Raw genomic sequence first — 12472 nt, 5'->3', positions numbered from 1 at the left:
GGGGCTCCATCACAGAGGCCAGCCAGCTCAAGATGAGGAAGAGGGCTCTCCTTGTCCCCATTCTCTTCCCCCACTCAGGAGCCACCCCACTTCACCTCACCTCCAACACAAGAACCCCCTGATGGAAAAACAATGCAGAGGTTTGCTGCCTTAGCTCCCAGCCTCTGAAAATGGAAAGCTGCACTTTTGTGACATGTAATATCTTTTAAGGCCCACACTGAGAAGACCCGGACCCCACGCTCACCAGAAATGTAGGGGAGAGAGAGGGATGGGAGGAAGGGCTTTTATGGACTAGAACCCTAGGCACTCTGACACCAAGGCAGAATGGCTGAGAACCTGGGGGTGGAGACCAGGAGGATGAATGGACTGGAATTAAGGATGTGTGTCTGGTGGCAGGTGCTAAGAAGTGAGGAGAAAGGAGCCCCTACTCAAACTCCAATCTTTGGCTTTACCAAACCCTCTTCTGTATGCCACCCCCACCCCCACCCCATGGCTGCTTGCAGTGGAGTCCGGGCCACTAGGGAGTGATTCAGCCAGCTTGCCAGTGGAGATCAAAAAAAGGCCTCCCTTCTGGGTTTGCAGCTTCTTTATTATGCTAAATGGACAAGGGCAGCCAGGAAGAACTTTAAACTCTTTCTCCTGGTGGTCCCAGGCTGCGTTTCAGGGCAGGGGCTGGTGAGTATGCAGAATAGGAAGGCCAAGCAAAGGGTCTCCACAGCCATCCAGAAGCTTGGCTTACTGGGTTATTTTCATATGCATTTTTCTTTAAGTTGGAAGAAAAGTCTGGATTTAGAAGAACCGCTGAATACCTGCCACTCAAGCTGCCCCCACAACAATCCTTCCAGTGCCAGGCTGGATTTACTGGCCAGAGCTGCCCCAGGCCAGAGACTCTCCAGCCTGGCGCTGCCACCGGGAGAGCTGCTCCTGCACCAAGCAGGGCGCAGCTCTGGCCTCTCCGACGCCAGAGGAGACTCTGAAATGATATGTTTGTTCTGCTGCTACTGCTGCATTTTTTTAAAAAAAGAATTGCTACACTAGGATGAATGGATTATGAGTAAATAAAAAGAAGCTGTCAGTCTCTTTGAAGGTTGTGTTTAAAGGGACTTGCCAAGTCAGGACAGAAGAGTGACAAGATAGAGACCCTGGTGTTTTACATGCTCAGCCCAGCTCTTCCGCTTCATCTGCAGCGCACTAAAGGGTGTCGTTGAAGCATTGAATCACAAAAAATGTGGCACGCAAAATAAAAGGTGCCACATCACAATGATGGTAGTGTTTGAAGGGCAGAGTGCCACATCCCCTAATCCAATTGAAACGCAGGTCTACGCAGCCGAAGTAAACGGTACAGAACTTACATAACTTATAATTAAGTTGAAGTCTGCCTACCATTTGACTTTCTAATGAGTGTAATGAGATTACATGCCTGATAGAAGCACTTGTGCAAAAGCAACTTTCGTGTTTAATGAGGCCGTAATACAGGACAAAATCGAATTATTTTCTCTCGTTCCCAAATTCTTCCTTCAGTGTGAAATCTCCATCTTTTAGGGGGAGGGACTGGTGGGGCTGGAAGGGGTGAGAGGGTCCATGGTCAAGGGCCTCCTGGGAGCTTGGCGACCCAGAATCTCCGCGCGTCTGGCCAGGCCGCGCTGCGGGTCGGGCTCGCGGCCTTGCTTTAATTGCTCTTGGATGACGTCCATGGCACCCGCGGCGCGCGGGGAACCCCTCGGTGGGTCTGAAACTAGGTTAAAGCAATTAGCATGCTGCCGACATATTGTCCCTCGGCAGGGCCTTGGGTACCAAGGGAGATGCGCCATCGTACCTTGGCCGACCAGGCAGCTGCGGGCCGGGGAGTGGCATCTCGCTTCCCCACGGCCTGCGGGGCGCCGGCGCTCTGGATCAGCCGGGAAGAGCGCGCCAGACGCGCGAGACCTTGCTCCGCGCCTCCCGCTCAGCACCCCCGCGGTACGAGCGCTCGCGGGGTCCCGCACTCTGAGCCGCGCGCCCGGACTCCCGCTCGCAGCCGAGCGCTTCCTGGGGACCAGGGAGGTGCCCGTAGCGGCCTCGGAGATTAGTCCGAACCCTAGCTTCCCGGGCGCTCCCCGCTGCGCCCTCGCGACTCTCCTCTGCGCTAGGGGGCAGCCCTCCGCTCTCCGCCGGAACCTCACCTTCGCCCCAGGCTGCTTGTCTCAAAGGACTGGATTCTGCTGGAGGCAAAACCGAGTCAATTTCAGAAATTACCCGGTTGCAGAAGCGGCAAAGAGGGCGTGCTCCTTTCTTGTCTTATCCCAAAGACCCTGGGTTTTGTTGGGAAACATCCGAGAGGGGTCTCCGGCCTCAACCTGGTGGCTTTTCTCATTTCCTTTGAGTATATCTGAGTTCCATGTACCTGATGCTGTAACTGCAGAAGGGATGGGTCACAGGGCAGCTTAACAGCAACCCCATCTCCCCAGCCCTTGGGAGCAAAAAGGTGTCTTCCCTTTGCCAGACCAGAAATTAGCCCACTGTCGCCACCGGACCCCAGTGTCCCCTTTATACACTTTGATTACGCAGGGTGCCCATGACCTTGGATAAGTCAAATGTCTCCCAGCCTTAGCTTTCCCATCTGAAAGAATGAGAGCAACAAATACCCCATGACCGATTTTCTTCCTAGGGATGTTAGGGCTGGGATGCCGATGAAGGGCTCTCCCAGAGAAATGGGGCCTAATCCTCTAGTCCACTCCCTTTCAGCTAAATCTAAAAGGTGGCTCTTACTGTATAGCTCCGTTTGGGGTCTCTGGTTCAGTTTTTTTTTTTTCCTTTTTACAAAGTAGGTTAATTCATCTTTAAAGATACAGCTACACCCATCAAGTATAAAACAACTTGTAGAAAACGGTATGAATAGCATTTATTAACTTTGCTTAGAAGTAAACCGTATCTGGCAATAAATTAGCATGACGTTTTCTGGTCAGAGTTCTTCCAATAATGCAGAGTTCTGCCAAAGGTGCTGGGGGAGATCATAGACTATTGCATATTTTAAGAAAATCAGGATAAATTATATAAATTATATATTTAAAAAGAGATCATCTATTTCATTAACTCGACAAGATAATAAATAGATAAATAACAAACAGTTGATTGCCATTAGAAAAATGTGATTCTTAAGTTACATTTACATTATAGATATTTACATGTACAATATGCACACAGAATCTTGTCCTCAGACAGGTCTGGGACTTCTCAGGACACAAACTCAAAGGGCGGTTCGTTTTCTACGTTGTTGAAGGAAGGCTTGCTGTTGAGTTTTCTGGGGTCCTCTGGGGTCCACACTTTGGCTGTTCGGATAATATTTTGTTCTTTGAGTTGTTTTTCATCAGTCCAAGAGAGAGAGTGTCCCGCAAGGGGAGGGAGGCCATAATCCGGGTCGCTGGGGGAGGGGGACCCTGAGAGGGTGAGGAAGAAAAAAAAAAAGAAAAAACAGATTGTGAATGTCCAACTCTGTTCCCAGCACTGCCCCTCCAGTCCTCTCGGGTCCCCCTTTGGGCGCTTTGACAGACAGAACAACACTCTGAACAACACTCTCCATCCCCAAGCCCCCAGCGCCCTCATCCTACAATCCCAGAAGTGGCAAGTCTATCCGGGAAGCGCACCCTCAGGGCCGCCGTCAGAGTGGCGGAAAAAACCTCAGAAACGCCAACTCCGGTTCAAGGTGGCGGGTGCCCACAGCCCGCCCGTCTGTCCGTCCGTCAGTCAGCAGGTCGGTCCGTTCACCCAGCCCCCGCCCCGGGGGACCTTCCCGTTCCGGTGCCCCCCACCCCCTACAAGCTGGGAGGCGGACGCACTTACGAGTACCCCGGTGGCAGATGATGACCTTCTGGGCCTGGCTGCCCGGGCTGTCCGCGCCCAGGCGCCCTCCGCCGCCGGGCCCCCTGCCGCCGCCCGCGCCGCCGCCGCGCAGGGGCAGGTCGGCCTGTACCAGCTCGCTGAGGAAGTTGATGTAGCCGATGGCCAGGCGCAGCGTGTCCACCTTGGAGAGGCGCTTTTCGTAGGGCAGCGTGGGGATGTGCGAGCGCAGCCCCTCGAAGGCGTCGTTGATGGACTGCATGCGCCGCCGCTCGCGCACGTTGGCGGCCTGCCGCAGCTGCTGCAGCTCCGCCTCGGAACGCACCCGCCGCCGCCGCCGCGCAGCCGCCGCCCCGCTCAAGCCACGCAACCGCGCGCTGGGGGACAGCGCGGCCGCCCCGGCGCACCGGTAGGCCAGGCACGAGGGCGGAGAACCGGGCGAGTAGGGGAAGCCGCCGGGGGGCGCCCCCGCCTCGCAGCAGTAGCCGCCGCCGCCGCTGTCCTCCGGCTCTCCCGGGCCCCCCGGGGGCGGCGGGGCGAGTGCGTGGGGGGCCGCCGGAGGCGCGGACTGCAGTAGCAGGCACGCCTCGTCGCGGTAGCAGTAGTCGTGCAGCTGGTGGCTGAGGAACTCCACCTCGGCCTGCTCGTCGGCCAGTAGCTCATCGCCGTCCTCCAGAGGGTCCCGAGAAGACTGGTCGGTGAAGAAGTCCTCCTCGTCAAAGTAAGAGGACGGGAAGGCGTCCAGGCCCCCGGGGAAGTGCTCTAGCAGCACCGCGTCCATGCTCTGCGCCGCCGAGGGCCCGGGGGACTGCTGGCCTGGGGTAGGGGTGTTCTGTGGAAGTTTGCGGCTGCAGTTGCGGGCTCGCCGGGCCGCCCCCGCCCTAGCGGTCCGGCGCGGGAGGCAACGAGAACCGCCCCCCCGCCCCGGCCTCCCTGGAGTGCCCGCGGCCGCTGCGCTCTGGACGGCGCCCGCGCGGCGTTGGGGAGGGCTGTGGCGACCGGCTGAAGCTGAGGGCCGGCACGCGAGGATTCTTATAACTACATCCACAGGCGCGTGCCAGGGACCCGCGGCGCCAGCCAATCACCAAGTGCGGGGTGCCGGCGGGGAGGGGGCCGGGAGGCCGGCGGGGGCCGGGGAGGTTTTCCTCCCGAAGGGAGCTCCCGGGGCGAAGGGGAGGCGGGGCCGCGCGGCCCGGGGCTCCTCACGCCCCTCCCTGCCCGCTCCTCGGGCGAGTACCTGCCGGGCGAGCAGCTCCAGGGGCACCTGCGGCCCCCCCCGCTGGCGCGCGCTGCGCCCAGCCGGACCCTTCCGCCCCCGGATGGTGTAGTGGCGCGCGGCGTCTCGGCGCAGCCACAAAACGCCCTAGCGGGGCGCGTCCGCGGCCCAGACGGCGGGAGCGAGTCTCAGGCGGAGCTAGCTACTCCTCCGGGGTTGGCGCAGCGACTGCGGGCAGCCTGGACAGTTCCGGCGGTGGGTTTCGCCACCCCCAACCCCCGAGCGCCAGCGGGCCTCCGGCCTGGGTTCCATTCCGGGCTTCTGTCTCTCTGCCGAACCTTTCCAGGACTCTGGTCAAGTATACACAGTGTGTGCCGCTGGGGTTGGAAGGCGACGCGGCGCCTCTCCAGGCGCGGCGCGGGGTTGAGGGGCGCGCGCCTGCCCGACGCTGCTCGGGATCCTGACTCTGGTGCCGGGTGCTCTGCGGCCGGCCTCTCCTCCCCTCCCTTTCCCCGCCCCGAGGGAGAAACGGGAACGCTGGAGAGGCTGCCTCCGAGAGCGGCTCAGCGGGGCACGTTTCTTCTGAGACCCTAGGGGTCCGGAGCAATAAAACCGGATACAAAGGGACTCCGTTGAATCGTCTGCTTTGGAGCAGTCCGAGGGAGGGCGTGGAAGTAAAAGGGCAGAGTGTGAACCGTTTTCAAAGCCAGAGTCGCTCACCTTTCCGACTGACCACCGGGACCATCCTGGAACGACTTTTTCCCTTTCCTTCCCGACCTTAAAACACACATACACACACATATATATATACCAAACACAAAACATTTGTGCTCCGGCCCATGACACTATTACAGACAGCGATGCAACAAGAATTCCTCAGTTGAAAAGTAACAAAGAAACACTTCCAAGGTCGAGGCAATTCTGTTAGAAGCCAAGTTCCAGAGGGTTCAGAAGTGCAGCCGACTGCGCGAGTTCTCTCAACAGAAGACAGAGAGCCACTGCCTTCATGGGTCAGCCGCTTCCTTTTTCAGACACTTGTCCCACCAGAGGCTTCTTCTGGTGGGTGTTTGAACTCCTCTCAAAAGCCAGGTCCATGTCTCATAGAACAGCGATTTTAACGGGCATCCTGGTTTTAGACATTTACATTGTATTTAACTGAATTCTGAAACCAAAAAAAAAAAAAAAAAAAAGTTGAGGGCAAAAGATACATAAGAACACCAGAGATTACCTTGAACCGCCAAGGACACAGAGAATTTTAACCCAAAGACTTATTGTTTTCCAGTACGTTCTTTCCTTTGTTAGCTCATCCTTCCTAGTGAGGTGATTAAGTTAAACTGAGGCAAATGTGGACAGTTTTCCTGTGTTCAAGACTGGGCTGCAATTTCCTGTATTTAGATTTATCTTCCTCACCTCAAAGAAAGGGAAGCTGTTTGGGAAGAGGAGTTCAAGACCGGAGATCTAGCCAGCTGTTGGTGGCCCTTCCCCTCCCCTCACTTGCTTAGATTAAAACCCAGTAGGGACATGCCCTTGGACCAATCTGAGGACTTGGAGGCATAGCGAATGGCCAGACTTCAAAGCCTTATTCGAAGTATTGATAATCATTCAGTGGAGGAAAGACTGGGGTTCCAGCCTACAGAGGCTCTCTTTAAGAGGCTGAGAGACCTTCTCTGATGGATACAGTTGGCTCTTGAGAAAATGTTTGTGTCATGCATATGTCCGGGAGCGGGGCTGGGGGACACAGAGAGTCTGTAAGTGTATGTTTGGGGGATCTTTATACCCAGTGTGATTTTAACAGTCAGAGTCCACAGAAAACCATCTTCCATATGCTTGATGAGTTTGTAGAAGGGCCCAGAACTTTACTTTGGGTACCCAAGTGAACTATGGGCACGTCCAGTGCTGGTGGGAAAGTTTACTGTCCTGTGAAGCTGAGCAGAGCTAGTGTGGAGGTTCTGGGCAGCTCCTAGGGCTGCATAGATGAGCCTGGAGGAAGAGGAAAAGAAAAGATAGTCACTTGTTCCCTCCTTGCCCTTTCCCTCCCCACCCCCACCAGTTTTTCCCTTAGAGAACTGTCTGCTGACTGGTCCTTTGGGGAAGCAAGGGTCAGGCCTGCAGATGTTGATACTGGGGTGCTGGTGTGGGCTGGCATGCTCACACACACACAGACACACACACACACACACACACACACACACACACACACTGTCCTTAAGTAAGACATGATTGTTCTTTTCTCTACTAAAAAGAAGAAAGGCTTCACTGATAATAAAAGGAATTTTCTCTGGGTCACTGGAGGTCACAACAGTGTGGACGGCTGCCCTCTGCCTCTCGAAGCAACAGGTTGGCGGAGGAGATGGCTGGGACAGAGCCGTCTACAGGCTCCAGCTCTCATTCCTCCCCCGCACCCCCCCCACCCCAGTTCTGCACACCCTGGGTCCTCTAAGCAGTGGGGGAGTGTGGAATGCAACAAGAAAACAAGGTTTCAGGTACTTCAGGGCAGAGGGACAGGGCTGGTCCCAGAGTACAAGTTTCTCCACCCTCTGCTAAGCTCTAAGCTCCACCCTCTGTCCTCAAGAGAGACGTCCCCTAACCTTGTTCCTGCCTCAGTATGAAATAACATCTGGCCCCTAAGGTTGGACAGTGGCGAGGTGCTTGACTCTTTTTTTAGGGTCAGGTCCTGGTGAAGCCTTGAGATTGTCTTCAAGTCTCTCAGTGGCACCTGTCCTCCTAGGCCCAGAAGGCTCCTACCACACTGCCTTTGGGGCTTCCAGAAGCCTCAGGCCGTCTTTAAGCTTCTCGGTTTCAGGAGAATGTCTGACAAGGGCTGTGGGGCATTGCTGTGTCTGTCTGCCCGTGTGTTCATCGCCTCTGTCTCTCTCAGCTCTCTCTCTGTCCCAGGGGTCACCAACCTGAATACTTGCTCCTTGCTTTCCCAGAAAACATTTCTAGAGTCTTTCCCGGCTTTTCAGAACCATGACTGGAAGCTTGGAGCCCAGATCCCTGTCTCCTGCCCAGAATGGATTCTTGGCAAAGCAGCCATAAAGGCTGGGGCTCCAGTTCTCCATCCTTCGCCCCCGCCTTCATATGGCTCCACAGTGCTGGACACTCCTTGGCACACGTCCTCCCTGTGGGAGCTTCAGCTCTCCAGAAATAGGGTGCGGCTGTCTCCCCACCAGTGTCCCATGCTCCTCACTTAGTGCTTGCAAGCAGGTGTGACTCATCGTCTGCCTCCCAACTTGAAAATGGGTCCATGTTAATTTCTCATTGACCCAAATTGTCCCCATTCCCCACTCTTGAACACAGAGGTGATACCAGGTGGCTGAATTGTCCTCACAAGTGTCTTGTTTCCCCTTTCTTTACCATTCCCCTCCTCCATTCTATGAAAGCTTTCTCTTCTCACTTGAGGGCCCTCATCAACTCACCCTTTATCCCTATATTCTTAGGAAAGGTTTGAAAAATAGAGTCATGGGAATGATGATGCTGAAAGGCCTCTGAAGCCCAGAAAAGTCTGGTGACTTCCCTAAGGTCACACAGCAGGTTACTATCAATCCCAGTCCACGCCAGCCCAGTGCTGGTTCCACTGGCTGCTGAGAGCAGACTCATAAAAGGTGAATTTATATTGATGTGCAATGTAATCAGTCTGGGTCCCATTTTGAGCCAGCCCAGATTACCACACACCACCTTCCTCCAGAGTCCTGGCTGCACTGTGGAGATCAACACACCTTCTGATGTGCTGAGAAAGGAACCACTGAATGGCGCAATTTCCAGCATAAGACAAAGAATACAGAATTAAATATGGGCTCATGGGCTTTCTCTGCCCCCCAGAGTCACACTATATAGATTATGGATGATTTTTCCACTCAGAAAGTACACTCTGACCAGGTGCCATCTCATTCCATCCTGGAAAGGACTGGCCTAGTGGATGCCAAACTCCTTGACATGACTTCAAAGGCCTTCCTTGAACTAGCCCCGCCTACCTGTCATCCTCATCTTCTCTTTACTTTACCCTTTATTAACTTACCATGTCTTCCAATGCCACAGTGACCTCTCTCTGGTTTTCTTTTTAAAATTTCTTGCATTAAATCAATCAATTTGGCTGCACCAGGTCTAGTTGCCATGCATGGGATCTTTGTTGCAGCACAAGAGTGTTAGTTCTTCTAGACATAGCATGTGAAATCTTTAGTCTCGGCATGCAAAGTCTTAGTTGTGGCATGTGGGATCTAGTTCCCCCACCAGGAATTGAAACTGGGCCCTGAGTTTCAGCCCCTGGACCACAAGGGAAGTCCCTCTCTCTGGCTTTCTACTGTCCTTCCTACTAGCCTGAGCTCCTTGGTTTGGTTTGAAGCTCTTATGTTTATCATAAGATGGGTAGAAGGAATAATACAAAGGTAGAAAAGATGGAGATGAGCATTTTGGAGGGCTTTCACTTCTGTTTATCACTTGTCCTCATAATGCTGCTGGAGGACGTTCTCCTTATTTCAACCACTGAAGAGAAGAAACTCGGCCATAAACCTAGGGCTACAATGGCCCGTCAGAGAAGGGGACCAAATTCTGCCCAGGCTGGCTGACTCCATATCTCATTTGCCTTACGTCGCATCTTCCTGCCCCTCCTCTGTCTCTACACTGAATGTAGCTGATGTAATATGATTTTCACATGGACCCTCTTGTTTGCTAACACAGCACCGGGAGAGGAACTGGTCAGGTGTTTTGATTGTTTGCAAGCAGTTAAATTCAGAAAGACTCAATCAGCATCCTGGAGTGATATAGCTGGCTCTATGGAGCCACAAGAGCAGAAATGTGGATTTCTAGCATGAGGGTGGGGGGAGGTGTCAGCATTGTTTTCCAGGGTTTCCTTCAGACATTATCCACTCTGAAGCTGCTGCTGCTAAGTCGCTTCAGTCGTGTCTGACTCTATGCGACCGCATAGACGGCATCCCACCAGGCTCCCCCGTCCCTGGGATTCTCCAGGCAAGAACACTGGAGTGGGTTGCCATTTCCTTCTCCAATGCAGGAAAGTGAAAAGTGAAAGTGAAGTCACTCAGTCGTGTCCGACTCTTCGCAACCCATGGACTGTAGCCCACTAGGCTCCTCAGTCCATGGGGTTTTCCAGGCAAGAGTACTAGAGTGGTGTGCCATTGCCTTCTCCCATCTGAAGCTACTCAGTCTTAAAAAAAAAGAAGAAGAAGCTGAGCTGTGTCCCAATTGGGAATGAGGGCAGGACGCACGCGGCTGCCATGGCTGCCATGAAACAGAGTGAAAAGCCCAACACCCAACACCCACTACATTCCTTCTTGCATTTCCCATTGTTAAACATTAATCTTTGAAGGAAGAAACACCAAAATGCTGATATACTTCTCCAAATAACTGTTTTCTGGCATGCCATGGTTTGTTTGATGAATAAAGTTTCTGAGCTTTGTCCTTCAGTCTTGTTATTCCAAAAGGTGTTTGGTCTTTAGTAAGGTAAACATTGCAGGTCATTATAATGAGACTTCTGTGCTTTGGCCTCCATGGTGAGCAGTGAGAAGGCAAAAAATAAAAATAAAAAAATTAATAGAAATTTGGAGCTTTTTTCTGTTTGTTTCTCTTTAAAGCTGTATTATTATTATTATTATTTGGTTTCATGTCCATCCATAGGGCCTTAAGTAAATTATGTGTCTATATTGTGGAATATTTGAGCTTCCCAGGTGGCACGCATGGTAAAGAACCCTCCTGCCATTTCAGAAGATGTAAGAAACATGGGTTCAATCTCTGGGTGGGGAAGATCTCCTGGAGGAGGTCACAGCAAACCACTCCAGTATTCTTGCCTGGAAAATCACATGGACAGAGGAACCTGGTGGATTACAGTCCATGGGGTCACAGAGTCGGACACGACTGAAGCCACTTAGCATGCACACACTGTGGAATATTCAGCTGCCATAACAAAATAAGAATGCTTTCAATGTAACAATGTGAAATGATCTCCAGGATACATCATCAAAGTGAAAGGAACAAGAATAGCTAGTATTTTTGCATTAGGAAAAAAAAAAAAAGAAGGCAGTGAGTATATGTGAAAGCATTTGTTTATGCAGCTATCCAATATCTCTAGATGGAGATGCCAGAAACTGATGACATTAGCTGCACTGAGAAAGGAACTGAGTGGCTAATGGATTGACTTTTTCTTTAAAAAAGAAAAAAAAAAATTGTTTGGCTGTCCTGGGTCTTCATTATTGCATGCGGGCTTTCTCCAATTGTGGCAAGCAGGGGCTGCTCCCTAGCTGTGGTGTGCAGGTTTCTCACTGTGGTGTCTTCTCTTATTTTGGAACACGGGCTCTAGAGTACAGGCTTAGTAATTGTGGTTCATGGGCTTAGTTGTCCTGCAGCATGTGATATCTTTCCAGTCCAGGGATTGAACCCATGTTCCCTGCATTTGTCGGGCAGATTCTTAACCATTGGACTACCAGGAGAGTCCTAAAAGAAATTTTAAATTATTCATTAAACCCACCACATTGTTTGCAGGGTCCACAGCCTCCACATGAGTGCTGCTAAGATTTTGGTCACTGGTGTTTTTAGTTTCATATCTTGCACTTTTCACTTGACCATCTCTCATCACCATTTCCCCATATCTTTACTTTAACAGACAGGTTTTAATGGTGGCATGATGGTTCATTGTAGGACTTTACCATCGGATCATTTCATTTTCACTCGAAGGACCGCTCACTCCTAAGAACTCACAGTTGAGTATCTCAGAATAGCCTTTATGTTCTGCTTGTGGACTGACTTTTTTTTTTCCCATTTATTTTTATTAATTGGAGGCTAATTACTTTACAGTATTGTAGTGGTTTTTGTCATACATTGACATGAATCAGCCATGGATTTACATATACTCCCCAACCCAATGCCCCCTCCCACCTCCCTCTCCAGCTGATTCCTCTGGGTCTTCCCAGTGCACCAGGTCCGAGCACTTGTCTCATGCATCCAGCCTGGGCTGGTGATCTGTTTCACCCTAGATAATATACATGTTTCGATGCTGTTCTCTCGAAACATCCCACCCTTGCCTTCTCCTACAGAGTCCAAAATTCTGTTCTGTACATCTGTGTCTCTTTTTCTGTTTTGCATATAGGGTTATCGTTACCATCTTTTTAAATTCCATATATATGCATTAGTATACTTACTGTATTGGTCTTTATCTTTCTGGCTTACTTCACTCTGTATGATGGGCTCCAGTCTCACCCATCTCATTAGAACAGATTCAAATGAATTCTTTTTAATGGCTGAGTAATATTCCATGGTGTGTATGTACCACAGCTTCCTTATCCATTTGTCTGCTGATGGGCATCTAGGTTGCTTCCATGTCCTGGCAATTATAAACAGTGCTGCGATGAACATTGGGGTGCACGTGTCTCTTTCAGATCTGGTTTCCTCAGTGTGTATGCCCAGAAGTGGGATTGCTGGGTCATATGGCAG

At 52.0% G+C, this 12472-nt stretch overlaps 1 protein-coding gene across 2 annotated transcripts; it reads right to left on the bottom strand.

Moving 5' to 3' along the window:
• Nucleotides 1-2864: 2864 nt before the first annotated feature.
• PTF1A (pancreas associated transcription factor 1a) lies at nucleotides 2865-4813 on the bottom strand. Of its 2 annotated transcripts, none has more exons than XM_043885042.1 (2): nucleotides 3820-4813; nucleotides 2865-3416 (listed from the first exon to the last, which is right to left on the bottom strand). In XM_043885042.1, the coding sequence occupies exons 1-2, from the start codon at nucleotides 4595-4597 to the stop codon at nucleotides 3214-3216; spliced, it is 981 nt and encodes a 326-aa protein (XP_043740977.1). In that variant the 5' UTR covers nucleotides 4598-4813; the 3' UTR covers nucleotides 2865-3213. The 2 variants fall into 2 exon arrangements, with proteins under 2 accessions (XP_043740977.1, XP_043740978.1); XM_043885043.1 differs by having other exon boundaries at nucleotides 3227-3416; nucleotides 3816-4804.
• Nucleotides 4814-12472: the final 7659 nt, after the last annotated feature.

The sequence above is a fragment of the Cervus elaphus genome, chromosome 23 (genome assembly GCF_910594005.1).
Source record: "Cervus elaphus chromosome 23, mCerEla1.1, whole genome shotgun sequence".
Classification (NCBI taxonomy): Eukaryota; Metazoa; Chordata; class Mammalia; order Artiodactyla; family Cervidae; genus Cervus; species Cervus elaphus.
The sequence above is the reverse complement of the archived record's forward strand: the minus strand, read 5'-3'. Positions and strand labels throughout refer to the sequence as shown.

Bases quoted from the DNA above. Each gene is read 5' to 3' on its own strand.
- PTF1A (XM_043885042.1), bottom strand. From the start codon at position 4,597: ATGGACGCGGTGCTGCTAGAGCACTTCCCCGGGGGCCTGGACGCCTTC. The intron at 3,417-3,819 runs GTAAGTGCGTCC...TCACCCTCTCAG, and splicing joins CATCTGCCACCGGGGTACTC to GGTCCCCCTCCCCCAGCGAC.